Source organism: Podarcis liolepis (assembly GCF_965112155.1).
Source record: "Podarcis liolepis genome assembly, chromosome: 10".
In the NCBI taxonomy this organism is placed as follows: domain Eukaryota; kingdom Metazoa; phylum Chordata; class Lepidosauria; order Squamata; family Lacertidae; genus Podarcis; species Podarcis liolepis.
The window spans coordinates 18,518,558-18,540,846 of NC_139562.1; the positions used below are offsets into that span (position 1 = coordinate 18,518,558).

At 41.8% G+C, this 22,289-nt stretch overlaps 1 protein-coding gene across 6 annotated transcripts in view; it reads left to right on the plus strand.

Annotated features, from left to right (window-relative positions):
* The window catches only part of DCP1B (decapping mRNA 1B), a 37,122-nt gene extending 17,152 nt beyond the window's left edge, over positions 1–19,970 (plus strand). For all 6 annotated transcript variants that reach the window (XM_083461783.1, XM_083461784.1, XM_083461782.1 and 3 more), the window contains 6 exons: positions 387–453; positions 4,218–4,353; positions 7,001–7,129; positions 9,781–10,626; positions 17,589–17,834; positions 18,574–19,970. In XM_083461783.1, coding sequence (XP_083317909.1) covers positions 387–453; positions 4,218–4,353; positions 7,001–7,129; positions 9,781–10,626; positions 17,589–17,834; positions 18,574–18,654 — 1,505 coding nt within the window. In that variant the 3' untranslated portion in view covers positions 18,655–19,970. The remainder of the gene's footprint in view (positions 1–386; positions 454–4,217; positions 4,354–7,000; positions 7,130–9,780; positions 10,627–17,588; positions 17,835–18,573) is intronic.
* Positions 19,971–22,289: the final 2,319 nt, after the last annotated feature.

Here is a 22,289-nt window from a genome sequence, read left to right on the forward strand (position 1 = left end):
AAGGACCCCCAATTCCATTCCATTCAGATGGGTGAAAGTTGCCCATTCATTCAAGGCATTGGGGCTAGTTTCCAGCAGCCAGAGGTCCAAATTATGTGGGTTTTCAAACGTTAATAAAAATAAATAAATGCAGACCTCATTGATGGGGCTGCGGACAGTGTTGCACAAGTAGAAGTTGGAAGGACCTGGTGCGTTGGTACAGAGCCAGAACAGAAACTGGAAGGTATGGGGAGCAGCCAAATATTTGCATCATATAGCAACAGGGGGAAGGTAAAATGCAACTGTTTAAGGCTTACAAGATATTTTTGAAACCTTTACAAAGCCAGAGGGTGCTGGAAAGCATTGTAATGTGTTGTTCATTGTTTTTGTTTGATGTGCATTTACAGTGTCCATTTATGGAATTTGGTTTTATGATAAGGAAGAATGCCAAAGAATTGCAGAGCTCATGAAAAAGTAAGTGCTGGTGGTCAAAGAAGCCCTTTGAGGATTTTATTTGTGTTCTTTTGCATGTTATAGCATTGTTCATTATATTGAAACTGTTTAAGATTAACCCCCTTTATATTAACAGCATAAATGGGCTCATTAAAGCAGAAAGGTCAACTGATGCTGCGGTACTGTGCACACTTAAATAGCAGTAAGTCTTATTGAAATCAATGGGACTTACTTCTGAATAAAACTACATAGGATTGCACTGTGAAGCATATTTTAATTTGGACTAATGCATTTTGGAATTGTTCAGGGAATGTTTCCTTCATTGGGAGGAAAGCTCTTATTTGATAAAGACTGAGGAGGAAATAAATCACAGGCAAATGTCTGTAAATTGTAATTTATTTTTATACTTTGCAATTTATTTTGTATAGTCTATTCCTATTGATCTCACTTGCCCTGGTATATGGAGAAGTATGCAACTTTATTTCCTACTTCTTTGAAATAGGACTGTTTGTAAGATTAACCTGCTGAAACAGGTTAGTGCCTTCAGTAAAACTTGGATTATACAATTAAGCCAGGGACCATATACATTCAATAAATGTTATAAATGTGCTTACTATAGTATATAGAGATCAGTTCATAGTATTTTTAATATATTTGTTTTATAATATCCAAGCACTGACAGATAGCATCTCTTTCTAAGTGCCCTGAATGATGAAATTCCACCACGGGGTGGATTAGCTGGGTACCGGTTTGAGGGATCCTATCTGGATTGCTGAGGTCAGAGGTCCTCCAGGCCATAATCTGAGGTGGCAGTGGCTCTTTAGGGTGTCAGACAGGGTCTCTCCCAGTCCTACCTGGAGATACCAGGAGTCAAAGCTGGGGTGTTCTACATACAAAGCAAATACTGTACCACTGAGGTAAGGCCCTTCCCTCTCTCTTTGGTAATCCTGTAGCCATCTGTGTGGTAATGGTAGCTAGGCCACTTGCAGAGGCATTCCAGTTATTCTGGTTCCCATGTTACTTTTACACTCGCTTTGTATCTAATGCCATGCTCTTGCAATTGGTTGTACATATGATGTTTGGGCTGTAACTTTCTAAAGATACCAGGGTGGAGTCCAGTGTAGAATCTGGTGCAGGTATGCTCAATTTATCATCTAAATTCTAACTCTAACCAGATGCCTGCAGCTTAGAGGATTTATCAGGGGAGTTAAATTTGCCTGCGCATAACAATGGACCAGCCAACCTTTGTTTTTGCCCAGTTACATTACAGTGTAATTACTGTGAAACGATCTACAGATTTACTTCTCCTGCTAGGCATTGATCAGGAAATTCTACAAGACCTGGAAATGGATGTTCAAAAGAGTCCATCTGCTGTAGAGAAAGAGAGAAGATGTTTCACTCTAGGAAAGTCAGAGCTCCTCTTCCCCAGTATTATTATTTAGATTTTTACCCCACACTTTTATTTAGATTTTTACCCCACACTTTCCTCCAGAGGAGCCAGAGGGCAGCAAAACTTATCAATACTAATACAATTAAACTTCTAAAAATATTTAAATACTTCTAAAAACAGTTACCTACTGTTTTATCCTATCCTGACTCACATTCACACTGAAGTGCAATAGAAAACCATAAAGCTGCACATTACTGCTTATTAGACATTACAGAAGTATGCACAGATCACAAATTTAGTTAACATTTCCCTAACACAATTTAATTGCAGCTATAGTCTTTTTGAAAAAAGAAATAGACATGAAAGGAGCAGAGTAATTAAATTAAAAATCTCTAATATCTTCCCTTAGTTGTATTCCCCACCCCACCGCATTGGAAGTGTGCAAATGCTTCCCTCATGGGGAAATTTCTGAACTTTTTCTAGTGCTGTGATAGAATTTTTGAGATATACTGCACCTAATGTTCCAAATGTAGTCACACAGTAGATCTATATAAAAGTCATTGTAATATTGGTAGTTTTATTTTCCATTCCCAATATTGACTTGTCTTTTTCACTTCCACTGCACAGAAAGTTGACATTTTCAGTGAACTGCCTACCACAACCTCAAGTTCTGTTTCTTGGGTTAGTTGCAGTCAATTCAGATCCTACATCCATATGTACAGAGTAGTTGTGTTTTGCCCCAGTGTGCATCACTTAGCTCTTACGTACATTAAATGTTGTGTGAAGCTTTCTTATCATTCACTCGGTTTGGAGCTAGATTCTTCTGGAACTCTTCAATTTGCTTTTGCATTTCACAGCCCAAATAACAAACTTGGCTATCTCACTGCTTACCCCTGACTTAAGAATGCTTATGAATAAAAGGTGGCATTCCCAGTATAGACCCTTTGGGTAATTTATTGATAATTTTTCTCCTTATTCTAAACTGTTTAAAAGGTCTGCTTCCTTTTCTTAAGCAGTTATTGATCCATAAGAGGTTGATATGGCAACAGTCATCTAAAACAAATATTAGCATAGCTAACATAGTGTGTAGCCTGTGCAGGGAGTGGAAGCATATTGAGCCATGACCAATACATGATCCAAAGGAATAGGTCTGTTTGATCTGCTATAGCAAAAAGAAAGAAAGAAAGAAAGAAAGAAAGAAAGAAAGAAAGAAAGAAAGAAAGAAAATCCTGTGTCACCTTAAAGGCTAATAAGACTATAAAACAGGTTTTGTTGTTCCTTGCTTTTGGTGGCATTTGGGGCCCCATTATTTACAGATCTTCCCCCCTCCTTTCTGCTAACATAGAATACCCATCAAATATCCAATCAAAAGTAGAGTCCAAAGACTCTTGAGGATAAGAGTTGTGGGCTCCTGGATCACTGACCTCTATGAAGGCAGATTTTACACAAATCTCTTGCTGCAATGTTGAAAGAAGCAACACATTAAGCTCTCTGTCATCAGTGACTTGGATATCTGTTGTCACATGTTGTATTCAGCCCACAGTGAAATATCCGCAATCTTGATCGTTTGATGCCTGTCCTTAACTTCTTCCATGCCTGATCAGAAAACCTCTGTGAGCCTCAGCCTAGAACGGGAGACTGACAAAGTTGACTTGTAGCCCATGAAAGCATCTGAGGAAAGAGAGTGGAGTGCCTTATATTGACAATCCCTGTGTGGCAGTGGTGCCTTTGTCATGGTGAACAACACCACAATGGTTAATATCAGGAGCAAGAAAGAATTTATACAAGATTTCAGGAGAAGCAAGCTGTCATCTCAAACAACTGTACGTTATTGAAAGATAACTGTGGCTAATCAGCTCTCCCTGCAGTTTTTGGTGATTAAATGTCTCTCAGACTGCTAATTTTCTTCAGTAAAAGACTAGTTTGTGAGGATTTGTATGATTGTAAACCATGTTTAGTGGGTTATAATAGCAGCATTTCATCTAGTTAAAACTGCACTGCAGTTCAGCCAAGTGACTGTGTGTTAGAATTATCAGCAGTTTGCAGTAATTATAAAACAGCTGGGGCAGGAAATTGGTCATTTACTAGCAGTTAAAGACTTGTTTGTGTATATTCGCCACCCTACCATCACCAGCAATCATAAAATGAGCTGTGGTTTAATGTACTTCCCGGCCAGACGATCTGTGACTGTGTTAGGGATATTTAAGTCTTTTATGGCCCAGTGTGCACAAAATTTGAGAAATTACGTTATCAACCCAGGCAAACCTTATGAGATAGCCCTTCTCCTCCAAAACAACAACCTTGGAACCATTCTTAATGTCTGCTAAATGATTTGAAGCAGTTGAAATTGATCTCCATTTTCTCCCTCATTTTTAACTTCACCCTTCATTTCCAGTTTAACTCAGCAAGAACAACTGAAAGCGCAGCAGGGGGCTGGCACTGGAATTTCCCCAGTAAGCCTGAATTTGGGTGACAGCAAAGAAGTGGATATCCTACGGATGCTCAACAAAGCCAAAGATGAATATACCAAGGTGAGGCCTATCCTGTATAAAACAATACCTGCAAGTATTCTTGGATGAGACTAGATTTATCTAGATGCACTACTGTCTGGGTTCAGACTCCGTTTTGGAACTGAATCAGCGTTGGTTGCTCTGATGGATGACCTTCATTGTGAAAGAGATGGGGAGCACTACTGTGTTACTTCTGCTCAATCTCTTGGTGGCTTTTGACACTATCGCCCACAGTATCCTGCTGGACTGACTCAGAGGGATTAGTATTGGAGGCACCATATTATGATGGTTCTGTCCTTACCTTCATGGCTGTGTTCTGAGAGTAGCACTGGATGAATACTCCCTGGGCCCCTGGGCCCTGTGCCGTGGGGTCCTGCAGGGCCCAGTGCTATTAGCATTTATACAAAGCCACTGGGGGCAGTCAGTAGGGGTTTGTGGGCAAGATGTCATTGGTACATGGATCGGGTGTCTGAGTGCAGTGGTGGGCTGATGAGGGCCAATGAACTATGTTTGAATCTTGAGAAGGCAGAGTCTCTTTGGTTGGGTAGCTCCCATGTTCAGAAGATAGGCAAGTACTTGTTCCAGATAGGGTCACATTCCCTCCGAAGGAACAAAGAAAAACCCATTTTCATGATTGGTACTTAATTGTTTTTCCCCCTTTTATTGTACAGTAGAAAAGATTGTGTAGAAGACTGAAGTGGTTTCATTTTTTCTCTCTTTGTTAGAAAACATTTGTTTGAAGGATGAGTCAGTCAGTCCATGTCTGCTTCTTATTCCACCCCACCCCTCTATTTCTTTATCATAATTGGTTGCTAAGAAAATAATCTATCATAGAGAATTTTATGTTCGGAAGCCCTTTGAGATACAGGAATAGCTGTCCTCTCAAAGCTGGAGATCATGTACATTAAGCTAAGCAAAGGTGACACATTTTACAGTTTTATTTGCATCAAAAGCCACTGCACATCAGGACCACCACACTTCTCAAAATAGCTATTTTACATTTTATCATTTTGTGACTGAATTCCATGTGATGGAATCAGCTTTTGTATCCTGCATAGACCCTCTTTGCACTGCAGTTTGGGATAATCACTAAGCAAAGAAACATGAAGTCCATTACTGGTTTTCTCAATTGCTGTTGTACTGATTATTGCTGCTGCTGCTTGTTTCAGTTGAGATAACTGCTTTTTATTTTTCTTAGCTTTTGTATTATTATTTAGCTTGTGCTTTTTATCACTTCACATTCTCTAGTGATGTTTAGTAGAGCAGCAAATGAAAGTATAAAGTATTAATAATTCAAATAAATAAATACTATCCACCAGTCTAACCTGAAGCTAGATACACTCCCTTTCTTGCTGGTGTCGATGTCTTCCATCTGAAATCCTGTAAAGCCGCTGCTAGTCAATACACACAATTGTGAGTTAGATGGACCAATGGTCTAAAGCAGCTTCCAAAGAAAAGATATTTATTCATACTAATAATGGTGCAGCTCAGCAGCAGGCAATTAGTCCAGAGGTCATGATTCCAAAGTACATGTGGAAGGCAAGAGATGCAAAAGTGAACAGAAGCAACAGAGATGTCCTACGGTTGTCACACCACTCGTGCCTAGCTTTTAAATACAAGGCAGGGTGAGATCACTCTCAATACACTCTCACCTCCTGATACTGCATTCAGATATGTGCTTAGCCTGGGCGGGTGTGTCTGATCCCACCTACAGAGGTGGTGCCTTCTTCTCTGTGACAAGACCCTTCTGACTCCGTCTTCCCCACTGAGTCCTCCTGCTCAGCCCCTCCCCCTGACTGGTCAGGGTCCTTCTCACTCCCCAATGGGACTCTGCAGCAGGAGCAATGAAGAGAGCCAGCACATCTCTCCCCCACCCCAGTACTACATCTGGAGTCACAAGGAGAGGACCTCCATCTTTCATTCCTGGGCACCAACCTACAAGCCCCCCCCCCTTCTTCTTTCTCCTGATCCTCTACCGCCTGGGGTTGCCCAGCCATACCAGATCCTGATGGAACTGAGAAGTTTGCCAGTGCCAGCTTTAATTTATTTTGTGGGCCAAGTGGTTGTTTTTAATTTGCCCAGTCTTCTGCAGCTGGTTTTTAACTATGTTTTATTCTGTTGAATTTTACTGGTGGGTATGATTCTGGGTCCCCCCTCCCTTGCTATTCTACTATTTTATTATGTTACATTTCTTTTATTATGATTTTGAATATGTTTGATGTCTCAAGAGCCTTGTCAGGGACAAAAATCCACTGTTCTATCAAATGTCATGTGCTATCTGGATAACCTGAAGCCACTGCTGTTTTTGTTTTGTTTTTCTAATGTTTTTTACCCTTTTAAATCTAAGTCTAGCCTTTAGTCTGCATGAAATATAGGTTAAGAGCAGAGTGAAGAGACGATTAGAATGGAAGATGATCTGTATAAAATCCCTCGTATGGATATTTCCTGCACTTATATTGCATGTGGCTCATGTTCCAAGAAAATCCAATTGTCTTTCCTTCAGGTACCCTTGATCCTCATGGACATTTGTCAATTTGTCAGTTCTGTTTTCTCTTCTCAAGTTTAACTGTACTGTATTCTTTTTTTCACGGTGATGGAGAGATTGAAAATAAAAATTGCTTTCTATAAAAAGAATTAATGTAGCATTACTTTTGTTTGTGTGTTGCAGTGTAAAATGTGCTCAGAGCCAAAGCAGATAACCAGTTCTTCTGCTATATATGACAACCCCAACCTGATCAAACCAATCCCAGTGAAGCCTAGCGAAACTCAGCACCAGTGTATTCCTCAACAAGTCCAGGTATGCTATTGTATTTACTTTCTTAACCCTAAGATTCTTAGTTTAGAAGACTTATGAGTCTGTGTTAGGAGCCTTTCTGTGCAATATAAAAATATTACCTTGCTGGGTGAACCTCTGCCATCGCATCCAGTTTTGCTCTCAACCCAGCCATGATCCACAATTTCATTACCCTGGTGTGGTGGTATGTATCTTTACCACAGGTAGTCACACTGCTTTTTGGAACTCATTTTTAAATAAGTCTGGATGAGGGCTCAAGTATATTTGGCTGTATGCATCAGTAAAGCACACAGCTTTCAGAAAACAATTACTACAAAATAAACAACGTTCTTAAAGCAAAGGTTGTATTATTGGAATGGCTGAACCAGAGAGGCATGGACAGCCCTTGGCCATGCTAGGCCAAATATCACCTCATCCCCTTCACAGGACTGTTCATCCCCTAAAGAATGGGGGAACATCTACAACTTTTGGGGACAGGTGAAATCAATTAATTTGGGGTGAGGAATGGGCTTACTGTTAAAGTGGGTTTTTTCCTAAATAAGAACAAAACTTTACCACCACTTCAGTCAGTAGCTTAGTTACCCTCAGCAGTCTGGTAGTATTCCATTTGAAATTTAGGACAGAAAGCCCCTTGAGAACGAGGCTATGTAACATAATGCATATAATTCAGGGGCACTGGTGATTATATAACAATTTGTATTATAGTTTGTTTATTTGGATATTGTTGTTCTTTCATTGCCCCTGAAAAACATATTCACCTTATAAGACAACAAAATGCCCAATGCAGTTTAGTGAAGAACTGATATGCATCAAGCATTTCACTGGTTTATAAGGGCATTTTATCATTTAATAAAATTATATTTTCTCTCCCCCCACCTTTGTGTTTGATGCTGCCCTCTTTTTCCCTCTTTACTATTTTGAGAGGGGCACCATTTCTTTTGCTGCTCTTAAAACTCCTTCAGTAGTGACTGTCTATGATTTACAGACTTTGAATCCAAAGCATTAATAAGAGCACCTGTAGGCTTCTACTGATTGCTTTTCCCCTGTGTTGGCGTTGGGAGTTATGCCTGCCTTTCATAGTACCCCTTTGATTCTTAAAAGCTTTCAATTCTTCTTACAATGGATGCAATTTTAATGGAATTTTGTAATGCAATTCTGTTTACATTGGAATGGAATTTTATAGCCCATTGCAAAGTGTACAATATTCATGAACACTGGGCTGGGAGGACTAAGATACAGCTCATAATCACACATCGTGTTCAAAGCTGACAGATCTGTGCTGTCCAATTTTATGCCCTTAATCAGGAAACAACACACAGCACTGTTTGTGTGCGATATTTCAGAGATAGGAAGAAGGAAGACTGTGCTCAGCAGGCCACCTCTTGCCTCTTGATTTGTAGGATTCTTTTAACAAATATTGGAAAAGTTTGATCTTGCTCTGATCCCTACCAAAGCACCTTATAAGGGTGTGTGCTCTTGATTACTGAGCCAGATCAGTTAACTGTTAAAAAATCCAGAGTATGAACTCTTTTGTTTAAATTTAATTTCTTACATTTATGTCCCATCTTTCTTCTATCGTGGAACTCCATGCATTGTGCATATGGCTGCCAAGAGTCACCCATCCAAGCACTGAGCAGACCCAGACCTGCTTAGCTTCAGTAAGGTGGTGACCTCATATATCTTCAGGCTGTACTCTAGGTATATTGCTTTGTAAAGCTAAGATGCGAAAATGATTCTAGCCCTAGAAATAAAAAGTAAATTAAACAAAACTAAATTCAACCCATTTCCTCCACCCACATAAAGATGCAAGAAAACTGTTGAAATGAAGCTTCATATACCAGCTGTGAGTTGTTAATAATAATTTAGTACATACAGTCAGCAAACAGGTAGATAAGCTCTGCTATACAGTGCTACCTCGGTTTTCGAACGTAATCTGTTCTGGAAGACCATTTGAGTTCCGAAACTTTTGAAAACCGAAGCGCAAAGGGCGGTCTGCAAATTTAATAGAGAAAAATAACATATACACTCAGCAGAAGCCATTTGACTTCCAAGGCATGTTTGAAAACGGAAGCATTTACTTCCGGGTTTACGGTGTTTGAAACCCAAACGTTCGTCAATGGAGACGTTTGGAAACCAAGGTGCTACTGTATTGTGACCATTTGTGCAGTTCTGTGTAATCTTACACCCTTTGCTACACTCAGATAAAGAATCATGCAGTAAATAAAATAAATGGTATTTTGTGAGACAGTTCACTGGAGGTGAAAAGGTTCTTCTGCTGAGTGATGATGAAGGGAGGGAGGGAGAGACCCAACACTTACTGGAGCAAGCTGTGAGGCAGTGTCAGGATAGTGTGGTGTGTGCCGAAGAAGCAGCATATAGGAGGAGCTGTCCCCTGTCCACCACTTCCCTCCTTATAACTGTCCTCACCAATCATCTTCCCACCAACTGGTTCCAAACTCATGCTTCTGCCACAAACAGAACGCCTGTGATCTTACCAATTGTTTGTAGAAAAGCCATTTGTTCAGCTTTCGGAGAACATACAGTGGCATCTGCTGTTCTCTCTCTTCCTTTAATGCTGCTAGCCAAACCTTTATTTTGCCTTTATTTTTCTGAATTAAACTGGCTTTCTTTTCTCCTCCCCGCTCCCCCACCAGAACATAGACCCTGAACCACAACACTTATCTCTCACGACGCTCTTCGGAAAGCAGGAAAAGTCTAACATATACCAAGATACCTCAGAGCAGTCACAAAAACCTCACCAAGAAAACTTTCCTCTGAGGCAAGGGGTTGTGCGCTCTCTGTCCTATGAGGAACCTGGAAGACACTCGCCCACAGCAGAGAAGCAGCTTTGCCCAGCCATTCAGAAACTGATGGTGCGTGGAGCAGAGCTTCACCCAGTCTCCGAACTCCCTGAGAACCGGATGTGTGAGAACGGCAGCGTCCCTTCGGTAGGGGAGGTTTTCACAGGACTCTTCCAGCCTGTGGCTTCTCATGGCATTCGGACATCTCATCCAGTCCAAGATGCCGCCAGCACACGCAGCCTGCTGCAACAGCTCCAAAGCCAGTCAAGACAAATGACAAAAATGGAGCCCAGCAATATGGGACCAGTGAGTTCTGCTGCATCAGTCTTCAGCAAGGCTCCTGCTGTCTCCTCAGGAGCCCAGGTAAAGAATGTGACACAGCCTCATCTCATGTATTTCAATGGCTCTCTCCCAAGTCAGACTTTGGGGCCTCCAGCCCTTGGTAAAGAACAATCCAAACTTCCCGGACAGTCCCTTCCTCTCTCTGGGAACCAATCTGGAAACTCTGGAGTAATTTCACCACAAGAGTTATTAAAGAAACTTCAGATAGTGCAACAGGAGCAGCAGTTGCATGTATCCAGTCGGCCAACCTTGGCAGCCAAGTTTCCCGTGGTTACTCAGAGCAGCACCACCCTAAAACCTCTGGATTCCTGGATGGACAAAGCTTCAAACACAGAAAAGCAGCCTCCTCTTTTTCAGGTAAACCAGCAATAGATTTGATAGATCCTAGAGTCTGAGAACCTTGGATCAACAGGCTGCTTGTTCTTCTACTTTCAACATTCAAAAACCAAAAGTACACCTCTCAGTTCCAGCATTGGGGAACTGTAGGCTAGTTCCTGGTCCATACTAGTGGTGTCCAAACACTGCTCCTTAGTTCATTTTAACAACCCTTTGGGCTTAGCTTGAGTTTTTGCAAGCATGTAGATTTGAAAAATCCCAAGTGGTTTTTTTGTGTGCAGCTTCCATTCACCAGCAAATGTCCCAACAAATCAAAAACCTTTTACCTTTGTGGTTGAACCTCATATCAAGTCATCCTCATCCCCAGATTCAAAAGTTCTTGAAGTGGGGCGTGCCTTTTCAAGGGGGGCAAGTGGACATTTTGTACCTGAATGTCCTCTGAGATGAGCTATCTGCCAATCACCCATTCCCACCACCCTTCTGAGTAATACCCCGCCCCACCTTCTCACTATATAGAAGGATCTGGCAACTTCTGTTTCAGTGTATCTGAAGAAGTGTGCATGCACACGAAAGCTCATACCAAGAACTAACTTAGTTGGTCTTTAAGGTGCTACTGGAAGGAATTTTTTCATTTTGACTATGGCAGACCAACACAGCTACCTATCTGTTATTTGAGACAGTTTGCTTTATGTGCATGAAGGCAGAGGTATTGCTTGCTTTTGCCTCTGAGAACCTGTCTCTTATTGCAGGAACTGAAAGTTAACATCCAGCAAGTATTTGTGTGCACAGGAGCTCTGATAGGTATATGAAGATGCCATTCGCACAAGAGTTTCCCCATTCATTTCCAAAAGGAGTAGCTCTGCATGTGCATTCCATTGCAAGCATGGCACTGCTCCTGTGCATTTGTGAGAGCCCTGTGTGTTCACTGGAGATACTTCTGAATATTGTTAGAGTCATTTCAGACATTCGCGAATAGGGTAGCGTGTGAGCCTTATTCTTGGGATATGTGCTTACCACCATGTATAGGAAGTAAGACATGAACTAGGTGCAAACTTGCAGGAATGGATAAATAATTCACTCAGTTTCTGCAATCTTTTCGCTTCCAAACTATGATGGAAGAAAAGCAGAAATTGGACAAATTGCACATAGATATTGGGTCACAGGTACCGTATTTTTCGCTCTATAAGGCACACCAGACCACAGGACGCACCTAGTTTTTGGAGGAGGAAAACAAGAAAAAAAATATTCTGAATCTCAGAAGCCAGATTGCGCAGTGAAAGCAGCAATCCCTCTTGCTGTTCTGGCTTCTGGGATAGCTGCGCAGCCTGCATTCGCTCCATAAGACGCACACACATTTCCCCTTACTTTTTAGGAGGGAAAAAGTGAGTCTTATAGAGCAAAAAATACGGTAATTTCCATCATTGCATCAATGCTACCTGGGACTCCACCCAACTGCATGTTAGCTATTTCTCCTTATGCCAACGTTTGAGTGAAGCCTAATGGCAAAGGGTGGTAAGGAGGAATACAGCTGGGATGGGCAACTAGGCTAAAGATCCCTTGCCTGCACATCCACTGATACTACTGATCCCAAGTGAATCTAGGTTTCCATAGCTGTGTCCCTATGGAATATAGTTTTGCTTTCCCATTGACCTTCAGCACTTGATTTCTTGATTTGTTTATAAAGGGTTTTTCAGATATACTAGCATATTTTGCTGTTGTCAAGCTACATCCAAGAAAAGGCATTTCTAAATTATAATACAAATCACTCCCACCACTTCCAAAGTTAAATGATCCCTTTAATAATCCTTGGAAATCCCTCACTTGGGCAAATGGGATCTGTGCAGCTGTGGGGGCTTGGCTTTTGGCTGCTGCTTTTGTTGTGCAGTCTGCCATTTCCTCCAGCCTCTCCTCCATAGACTGCAGCCAAGCACACTATTAAATAAAACTGGAAATTGAGCTTATTGTTAGGCTCTATAATTTGAACTAATAGAAAGTGTGAAAGTGCAGGAGGTGTCAAAACAAGAAAAGTTGGAATTTGATGATTCATTGACCCTGTGTCTGAGGATGATGCTTATGACATTTGGACTAAAATGAAATGGAAAAACAACCATTTGGGATAGAATTTGATAATGGCTTCATGATGTGATACTTTAATCAGCTTGCTGATGTTATTCAGAATGTGGACAGCAAAGTCTACCCATAGGAAGATAATGTTTTATTGCACAGTATTGTGATGGAACTGAGAGATTGTCTGTGCATTGCAGGGGAGGTACTTTCTGGGCTGGGTTGCCCAGGGTTGGAAAACAGGTTTTATTTCCACCAATACAGTATCCCATAGTGCAGCTCTTAATGTTTTCTTACAGATGTTGATAGGGGCCGTTCACTTACACAGGAGAAAATAAAGCAATATCCTCAGGAAACTACTTGGTGGAGGCTAAACCTGCCCCCAGTGACACCAGTGTAATGGGAAAAGAAAGCACGTCTTGCCAACTGCAGCAAATTTAATTGGCTCTATAGTATAATGGGTATAACTAAGTTCTGAGCCTGTGGCTGTCTCCATAGGCCTTGCTCAGGTCTTTATTTTGTGGTTGTGTTAAGGGTTTGAGATTTAAAAACAGGTGTCAAACACAAATGGACCAGGAGTTCAGATTTCCCAGGGGCTCACATTTTCATTGAAAAGCCATCAGTTTTGATGAAGACAGCAGCAGGAACAGAGATTAATTTTTAAAATTACCCCGGTCAGCCAGTTTCATTATGCCATCCTTTCACAACATATGTGAGCAGATTTCTTCACCGGCATGAACACTACCCCCAGTTGCTAGTTCTCTTGTCCCAGGCCTAAGTGCTCCCTTGAAGCTTAAAACCCACTGGTTTTTAAAGCTTTTTCCTGTGTGCCGCTGCTTGCCAGCCATAACGTTTTCACATGCAAAGACAGCTTTCCTCAGCCGCTAACCTAACTGCCAGCTTGCATTGTGGTTGCCATGTTTCCTGGGTGCCATTTCTTAGGATGCCATTTTCCAGGTCTTCTTATATAGCTTATATGTTAGGTTTTGTCTCTTTGCCACATTCTACCATAGAACTATAAAAGTACAGAAGCTTTGTCAGGGTTTAAGTGCCCATAAAAAGCTGCTTAATGAAGGCTACAGCTACAGTGGTAGAAAGGGCTGCTGCTGGTATGCTGAGCCAATAGCAAGCAAGCTCAAACTTCAGAGAAGTTTGGCCTAAAAGTTCTAAGTGAGGAAGTTCTTGCTCCAGACTTTGGCAGTATCACCTGTGTGTATTCTACAGAAATATTTAAGTTTGTAAAGACTTCCGGATGAGCATTGCTGCTAATCTGTACTATAGTGTATTGCTGCCAGCTGAAGACTTATTTGTCACCATAACTAAGGACAGACATTTCAGTCAAATAGTGTTGGCGCAGTCACACATGCAGATGCTCAGGCAAAGCGAATCAAAGCAGAACCTGACAATAAACGCACCCAAAAGTCTGTTCCCTAGAATTGCTTTTTGGCATTTCATCTGCTCCCACTGTCTTTCAAGTGGACCAAGTTTTATGGGGTCTGCTGGGTGCAGCTTGCCACCTAGACAACATCTTGAATATTGGTGGTGGGACTGAACAAATGTGCATTTAAAGGACTCGCCATAAGTTCCTTCAGTAACTGGAATCTGCAGTTTGTACTTCCTCAGCAGTAGAGTCGACATATTATTGGTCTCATTTTGATTTGGCTTGTGATGCATCTCCATCTGGCTTCAAAGCTGTAATCTGCAGTATAAGGTTCAGTGGAGGGGAAATACTTGTTACGAAAGCAATTAGGAAAAGCAGAACACAGTGGTACTTGAATCAACTCAAAGAAAAAACAAGCTTGATCAAGTCTGAGCTGCTCAAAGAGCATACCTAGGCAGTCCGTTTCAACTATGCTCATAGAAAATGGTTTTTCACAAAAAAAGGTTGATAGGAAGGCTTTCCCAAAGCTGCATTAATTGTAAAGAGGTAAGAGGTGCAACCAAAATAAGAGGAAAGGGCAGAAAATTGGAGGAAGATCTTGAAAGTAGGTGGTTTAAAGGTAGAATTCCTGCTTGTGGCATGCTCTGATAAAAACCCAGTTTAGAGTCAGACAGCAGGACTATGGTTTGGACCCAAAGAACCATTGGAGTTTTGTCTGTGCAATGGGGCTTTCCTCCCTTTTCTTGTTGCAGCCACTTATGCCCAGTGACTCCTGTGGGTCAGGGAAGTCAAACAACACCTCCACTTGTGGGGCAAAGAGTGCTTTCCATGCAGACAAGGGGTCCTTTTAATCCAAACCTATGGCTGTATTCAAATGTGACCTTCCCAATTACCAATAAATATGGTTTGTTGGAGTAGAAATAAGGATGGGCTGAAGCACACCGTCTTCCTATCATGCCCAGCTGCAGATATCTCCTTAGTTGTAAGAATATAAGAAAAGCCCTATTTGGTCCAGCATCCTGTTCCTCACAGTGGTCAATGTGGGAAGCACATCACAAATTTGAGCCTGGTCTACAAGGAGTACTTAAACCACATTTTCCTGTGTCAGACATCATAGGAAAGCCCATTTAACAAACAAGGAAGTCTCCTTTGCTGGGGAAGGCTGTCTGATTTTTTTGGGAACAGGAACATTACATCTGCATCTGGGTTATGCTTGTATGCTATTTCCAGTTTCTTTAAAATTATTACCTGCCTCCAGCCCAAGTTGTTATAATAAAGTGTTTCATTCCATGTCTGTTAGTCTCTTCAAGCATAATTAATGCCTAGGCCTTGAAGGAATTCCCTAAAAATAACATTCTGAAATATCTGCCTTGGGGCAGAGAAGAGAGGCTTATCCAGTTATTTAAGCTGCATACAAGTATTACCGTATTTTTCGTCCCATAGGACGCTCTGTCCCATAGGATGCACCTAGTTTTTTTGGGGGGGAAATAAAGGGGGGGAAATTTCCTTTATTTCCCCCCCAAAACCAGGTCGGGGAAACCAAACCAGGTCGGGGAACAGCGGTATGGCGGCGCTCCGCCTCCCCACTGTCCCTCGAGCTTGTGGGGTACGCTTCTCCCCAGCGCCAGCCTCCAAACCAGGTCGAGGAACAGCAGGATGGCGGTGCTGCGCCTCCCCGCTGTCCCCCGAGCTTGTGGGGCTGGCCGATGTCTGCCCGAAGCGTGGGGCGCTCTGCTTCAGCGCGCTCCGTGCAGCAGGCTGCTATCCGCAGCCTAGGGAGCCCTGTGGGAACTCCCTCAGGGCTCCCAAGGCTGCGGATATCTGCCCAGCGTGCGGGGCGCTCTGCTTCAGGGTGCCCCGTGCACCGGGCAGCAGGCTGCTATGCGCAGCCTAGGGAGCCCTGCGGGAACTCCTGCGAGCTCCCCAGGCTTGCTGATAGCTTCCTGAAGCCTGGAGAGCGAGAGGGGTCAGTGCGCACCGACCCCTCTCGCTCTCAAAGTTTCAGCGAAAGCCTGTATTCGCCCCATAGGACGCAAACAGATTTCGCCTTCATTTTTGGAGGGGAAAATGTGTGTCCTATAGGGTGAAAAATGCAGTACTTTCCTTTAAAAGAATGGCCATTGTCAACAAAAGCCTGCAAATCTGCTATACACGTGTGTGGGATTAGAGTCCGCCTTAGAGACGGAAGCCTTAGACCTTGCTGACCATGGTAATGTGGAGCAAAATGCAATCTGCTCTTCAAAACAGGCTGCTTGTTCATAATGTATGGGGCTGCCAAAATGTATAACTACAGGTGATATATAGCTCTCCCAACCATTAGATAAAATGAATTAATGGTTTCTAATTAATCACCCTGCTTAGCAAAGACGAGATTCAGCAACTGGATCGTCAGTGTACCGTCTCTTCCTGTCTGCCAGCATCTATTTAATTTAGCTTTAACGTTGGAATCTTGAACTCAAGCAACTGAAGGCATTAGTGCAGCAGCCTTTCACCGATTTGTAGCGCAGGCCTTGCTTAAATCCTCACTTGGCTTTACATGAACAGATAATGTCTTGTATAAACAAATAAAAACCTCATGGAATCATTAGAAGAGAAACATCAGGGTAGGGAGGGTGAATCTGGGTCCAAATTTTAATTAAAGGGCTGGGCCATGCTGTTTTTATTGTAATTATTGGTATGCTTTAAACAGATTTTTTATATGTTTATAGTTTTAATTCTATCAATGTTTCATTGTGTTTTGATGATTGAATTTTCTGTTTTGTGCAGTTCTTGTTTTTAACCGTAAGCTGCCTTGAATACCATCAGGGGAGGGGGGGCAGAGTATGTGTATAAATAAGGGGTCTTTTTTTCAGGCAGAACCTGACAAGCCTCCTGACTTAAAGGGCTGCCCTCCACCCAAAGAATTAGTTGGCCAATTTCAGATCTGCATGGGAAATTTTGCTACATACATACATACATACCCCAAGCATAGCTTTTTGGCCATTTAGGGCTGGCAGGTCATACCACTGCTGCGACAACAGAACCCACAACTGGCATAATTTTTCTGTCAGGCTGCAGCAACAACCCAGTTCGGACACATGGGTCTGCAACACTGAATCTATTTTGGCCCTTCTGGTTGAGAAACTGTTCAGGCTTTTCTGAATTCTAGCTGCCCACCCTCTTACATCTAACCTATGTCTGAATGATTCGGTTTCCAAGAAGCAGCCTTTCTCCATTCGGGTGGTTTCTTTGGCTCTGGGTCCATTCCCTTGGCACCATCTCACTATCTTCACAATGGCTATCCAGGTTCTCTGGACTGCAAGAGCCACCTCAACTCTATGCTTGGTGGCACATCAAATTGGAAGTGACCCTATCACCCTCAACCCAGGAATATTTTTCTGCCTTGCTAGGATGACTGTCAGCTCCAGCAGGGTTGAGTTCACCTTCCAGAAAGGCAGTAAGCTGCTTGCCAGATAGTTTTTTAATGCCACCTCAGATTCCTTTGTATAGCTGTGGTTGACGTGTAATTCAATGTGATGTCCTTGTGTGTGATGAGCAGGTCATCTCGCCGCAGCGAATTCCTGCTACTGTAGCTCCTTCACTACTGATGTCCCCAATGGTGTTCAGTCAGTCTGCCCCAGCACCGCCAAAGCCAAGTGAAGGTGGATGGCTGCCCGTTGTGAACCAAGAAGCCGTTTCTAGTTCCACTAACAACCTGTCTGTGCAGAACCCAGAAGCAGCTGTTATAAACAGCAGCTCATTGACAAAGCTACAACTACAGGAAACGTTACTACATCTGATCCAGGTAAAGCGTCCATTACATTTCTCATCTGTCCTTGTCCTCTCTTAAAAACTATATGCATCTGTCACCCTAGGAGATGACAGCGAGCCGGAGAGTTGGAATGAATTGTCACCAGTAAGCATACAGCATTGTTGTGTAGATAATCCTCAACTGAGTGTTTTGTTTTGTTACACAGGTTACTTCTCCATTTTGCTAAGTTGGCTGATGGTCCAGTTTGGTTATTATGAAAGTGAGACTTACCATATTGTAAGTCTACAATTAGGCACCTGTGTGCCCTGGAAAAAAAATAGCCCCCGGTTTGCAGCTGTCTTATCAGTAGCTAGAGCCCAGACCATTGACAGCAGCTCTAGTTTCTCACAAGGTCTGAAACATGTTAGATGCAACAAATCTTCCTATGCACTGCAGTCAATTGGGAGTTGCTGATCTGTGCCCAAATGTTGTTCATTCTGACAGCCAGCAGTGGGGATCCTGCTTAGAGCTACCGCTGACTGTAGAAGTAGTTTTATCCTGCCTTTGCTCCAAGTTGCTTAGAACAACATTTTAGCCTCAGCAAAAACCCAGGAGAATAATTAGGATGACAGTGGGTGGCATGCTCAAGACCACTCCTTGGGCTTCATAGGATCTAAATTTGCATTTCCCAGTGCATTAATGAACACAATGGTTCAAAAAAATGTGGAGTTTTAATTTCTCTGTGGTTTTAAAATTCATATTATTAACGAAGTATATGCCTTTCCCCCTTCAGAATGACGACAACTTCCTAAACATCATCTATGACGCGTACCTTGTCAGCGTGAGAAAAGCAGCACTGAAAAAACCCATGTGAAACTTCGTTTTTTTTAAAAATTAAAATGTATCTCATATCCTGAACTTGACTTTTTAAAATAACCGTCAAACAAAACAAGGGGTTTGGGGCTTTCTGCATAGCTTTAAATGATGCTCGCTGGCAAGTCTGTGCTCTGCTGAGGAATGAGTGGGTGGGAACGGATAGTGCCTTCCAGAGGGTAGGGTGATGTCACAGTATGACAACAGACTTAAGATACCTTTATAGTGTTTTTCTTATGTAGGCTGGATACCAGCATGTATAAAGATTTATATTTTCTCTTCAATAATACATCTGTTTTTTGTGTTTTTTAAAAGAAGAATATTAGAGATTAGTTGCCTAGGTACTTTGCTGGAATCATTAGTTACCATAGGTGGAAGTTACTACTCTACATTGTTTACAAAGGATGGTACTTGCTGGCGGCCACCAGGTGGCAGGCTTGGACTATAGTAGTAAACTTTGAAGCTATTGTGAAAGCTGTTGCTAGAGAAAGCAGATAGCTTTTCAAAGAGCTAAAAATAACATTGTGGTCATCATTGCCAGTGATTTGGACATCCATCCCTCTACTGTCTCTGTTCACACAATCTGTATGTTGGTTTTTTGTTTTGTTTTTAAACCTGTTTGATGGCAAAGAAGTGAATGCGTATGCCGTGGACATCCATACCACCTCCAGTTCTACTGACCCCCCCCCCCCAAAAAAAAGAAAAACCACAACAGAGGCTGTCATTATTCTTTGGAAGGAATGTTGCTTGCCCACAGGAGACTGGTTTCTCATGTTACAATTTCCCCCTACGTGCCAGAGTTGTGTGAAAAAGATAATGCAGGAAGGGTCTGCAACCAAGAGTCAGCCGCTGCAAAACGACTTGTCTATGCCAAGAATTTGATAGGATTCTGCATTCCATTTCCTTTCTTGTTCCCTGCAACACACCCCAAGTTCTCTGCATGCAGACTACTATGTAGGAAAGAGGTGGTTTTCCTCTTTTTAAAAAACAAAAAACAAAACCTCATTTTGTAAGCAAATATTTTTCTATTTTGTGACCAGAACATTCATAGCAAGGAGTAGATGATTACATTATAACTCTTTATAGAGTCTTTTCTTTCTAGCTGTTTTTCCCCTTTGATGTAGATATAGGCCTTCATTAGACTGTGATAACTTCTGTGTGCTTTTCTCCGGGATGACTGCATTACTTTTAAACATTTTGTTAAAACTAGCAATGTGAATGAATGAATAGTTTCATTTCCACTGTGTTGTTCAATCAGAAGATGGACAGTAGTTTCAATTACCCATTTGTAAAGAAAATAAAATGTATTTACACAGATTATGTGTTGGATTCATCTTATTATCACAGAGGCTAAAAGATTCTGGAATTGAAAACCTTACGGTTTTATGGTTTTTAAGTTTGAATCTAACTTTCCTCAAAAATGCGTTAGATTTTAAGTACAGCACAATGCACAAGATATTCCGTAATTTAGTGCAAGGCACTAGAATTGCATGAAAAGGTGAGGTGAAGTGTGGCCTCTTTAGTTTGGATCTGTCAAATAGGATTATGCACCTGCTTTTGTCATGTAAGACCATTGGCATCACAACAGGCTTCAGGCATAAGGGGCAAGAAAGGGAGAAAAAGCAGAATAGTCTGAGGCAGCAGGAGACCTTTGGATGGCTGAGGGTGGTGAAGCTGGCAGAGTGCAAAGTCCTAGGCATTTTGGGGGTTACAAAAGTGGAGAGGTAATGAAGCAAGACTATGAAGGACTTTGATACAGCATGAGATATTTAATCTCAGGGTTGTGGGTTCAAGCCCCACATTGGACCAAATATTTCTGCTTTGCAGGGGGTTAGACTAAATGACTCTAATGGTCCCTTCCAACACTATGATTCTTGGCTAGGTCTTGGGTGATTTGGCCAGAATAATTTTGAATATGGTGGGGATGATACCTTACAAAGAGGTGTAATGCCAGTAATTTGTCAGCGGAAGGAACTAAGGGGTGTTTAGATCCAGCCAGAAGCTGCTTCTGAGGTTCTGGGACCTGCTACAGCAAAGCCAGAAAGTCGAGCGACCTGCAGGCTCCCATATTATCCCACTCCTCTATATATAGCTTGCTGAATCTCTTCCATTCTTCAGCTAACCTCTCAAGCCAGTGGAGTCACACCATGCATTATAAAACCTTTCCTTCCAAGCTAACACCTCCACCTGAGCAACTTGCTGCACTGAGTTGCAAAGCAGATTGCCTTGCTTACAGCCCGTCTTCTGCCCATTTAACCCTTGTCTGTTTCTCTTGGAATTGGACCCCATCTGCAGTCTTGGGCCCAACACATCTCTACGCTTGCCAAGGAAGTTGGTTGTAAGGTTTTCAAAACTGGGAAGTCTGGTGGCATGAAATTAATCTAATTTCAGATGACGGGATTTTGCTGCTTGGGTTGACAGGCATGATCTGGGAAAGTTTATTTGCTTAATGTCTTGTTTCTCACATTTAGTATCCGTTGCATTTCCTGTGAGGCTGTGTATGCATTAAACTATGAGGATGGCACTGAAATGTCAGTGAAGTGTGAAAGCAGCATCTCTGATTTTAGTGCCATTTATGTCAGTATATTTACAATTCAAATATACATCATGAAAGCATCCTGGTTATTTTCCAGACTACCTTATTTATAAACTTCATTTTAAAAAACAGGCTTCATGGCTTTAAGTGTTTGCTTTATGGTGTTTTGACTAGTGCAATTTACTCACTATTTTTCTGCTTCCAATCATACGGATTCTGGATTTTGCACAAGGACATCTGAATTCAAATATAAGCACCTCTTGCTTTCTTGACGGCTGTCAACTTCAATTTTTAAATCCTCACATAGATGTAAAGAAAATAAACAAGGTAAGAATTTTAAAGTCCACTTTAAATTGTATATGTGATAATTTATGAAATCTATCTCACTGAATGAGTGTCTTAGAGGAAGGGTTAAGTATAAGTATACCAAAGAAATAAGTTGATTGTATGGTATGCATAGATGACACCCTATGCTCCACTAGGGGTTGTCCCAACCTTCCTTAACAAGATCTTAGCAAATTCTGAATGATTCAGAAGTAGTGATCTTGCTGTGGCCAGATCATGCAAATACATTTCTGAATACATATTATCTATTGTTATTCAGGTTGACCTGGTTTGACAAGTTAATTATTTTCATTTGGCATCAATCTATTATTTCCTTAAGACCCTATTCTTTTTAGTCTACTGAGTTTGATTTTATTTATCATCCATCATGTCGTGTCCTGGTTTTAACATTTTGCTGTTCGAATCCTAAATATGTACTTTTTTGTTGTTGTGCCCAATGGCTGAAACAAACAAGTAAATCTGAATTTATTTATAGTGAAAGCCTTGTTGTAGGGGGTTGCCTGTGTAAATTATGCAAGCAGGAGCTCTCTGCTGGATAAAGCTTGTCTGTTTTCAGCCATTATTGCATTCTCCTTGATTTATTCTTCACTCCCTTACTGAACACAGCCTTTGAGAGTGAACAAGGAAGATCAGAGTTTTAAACACCTTTTGTAATTCTGCAGATCAGCGTTCTATCAAGATTATTATTTGTGCATAAAATGGATCAGCGCCGGGTGGCTCTGGCATCTTGGCTCCTCTGCAGATGTAAAGTAGCT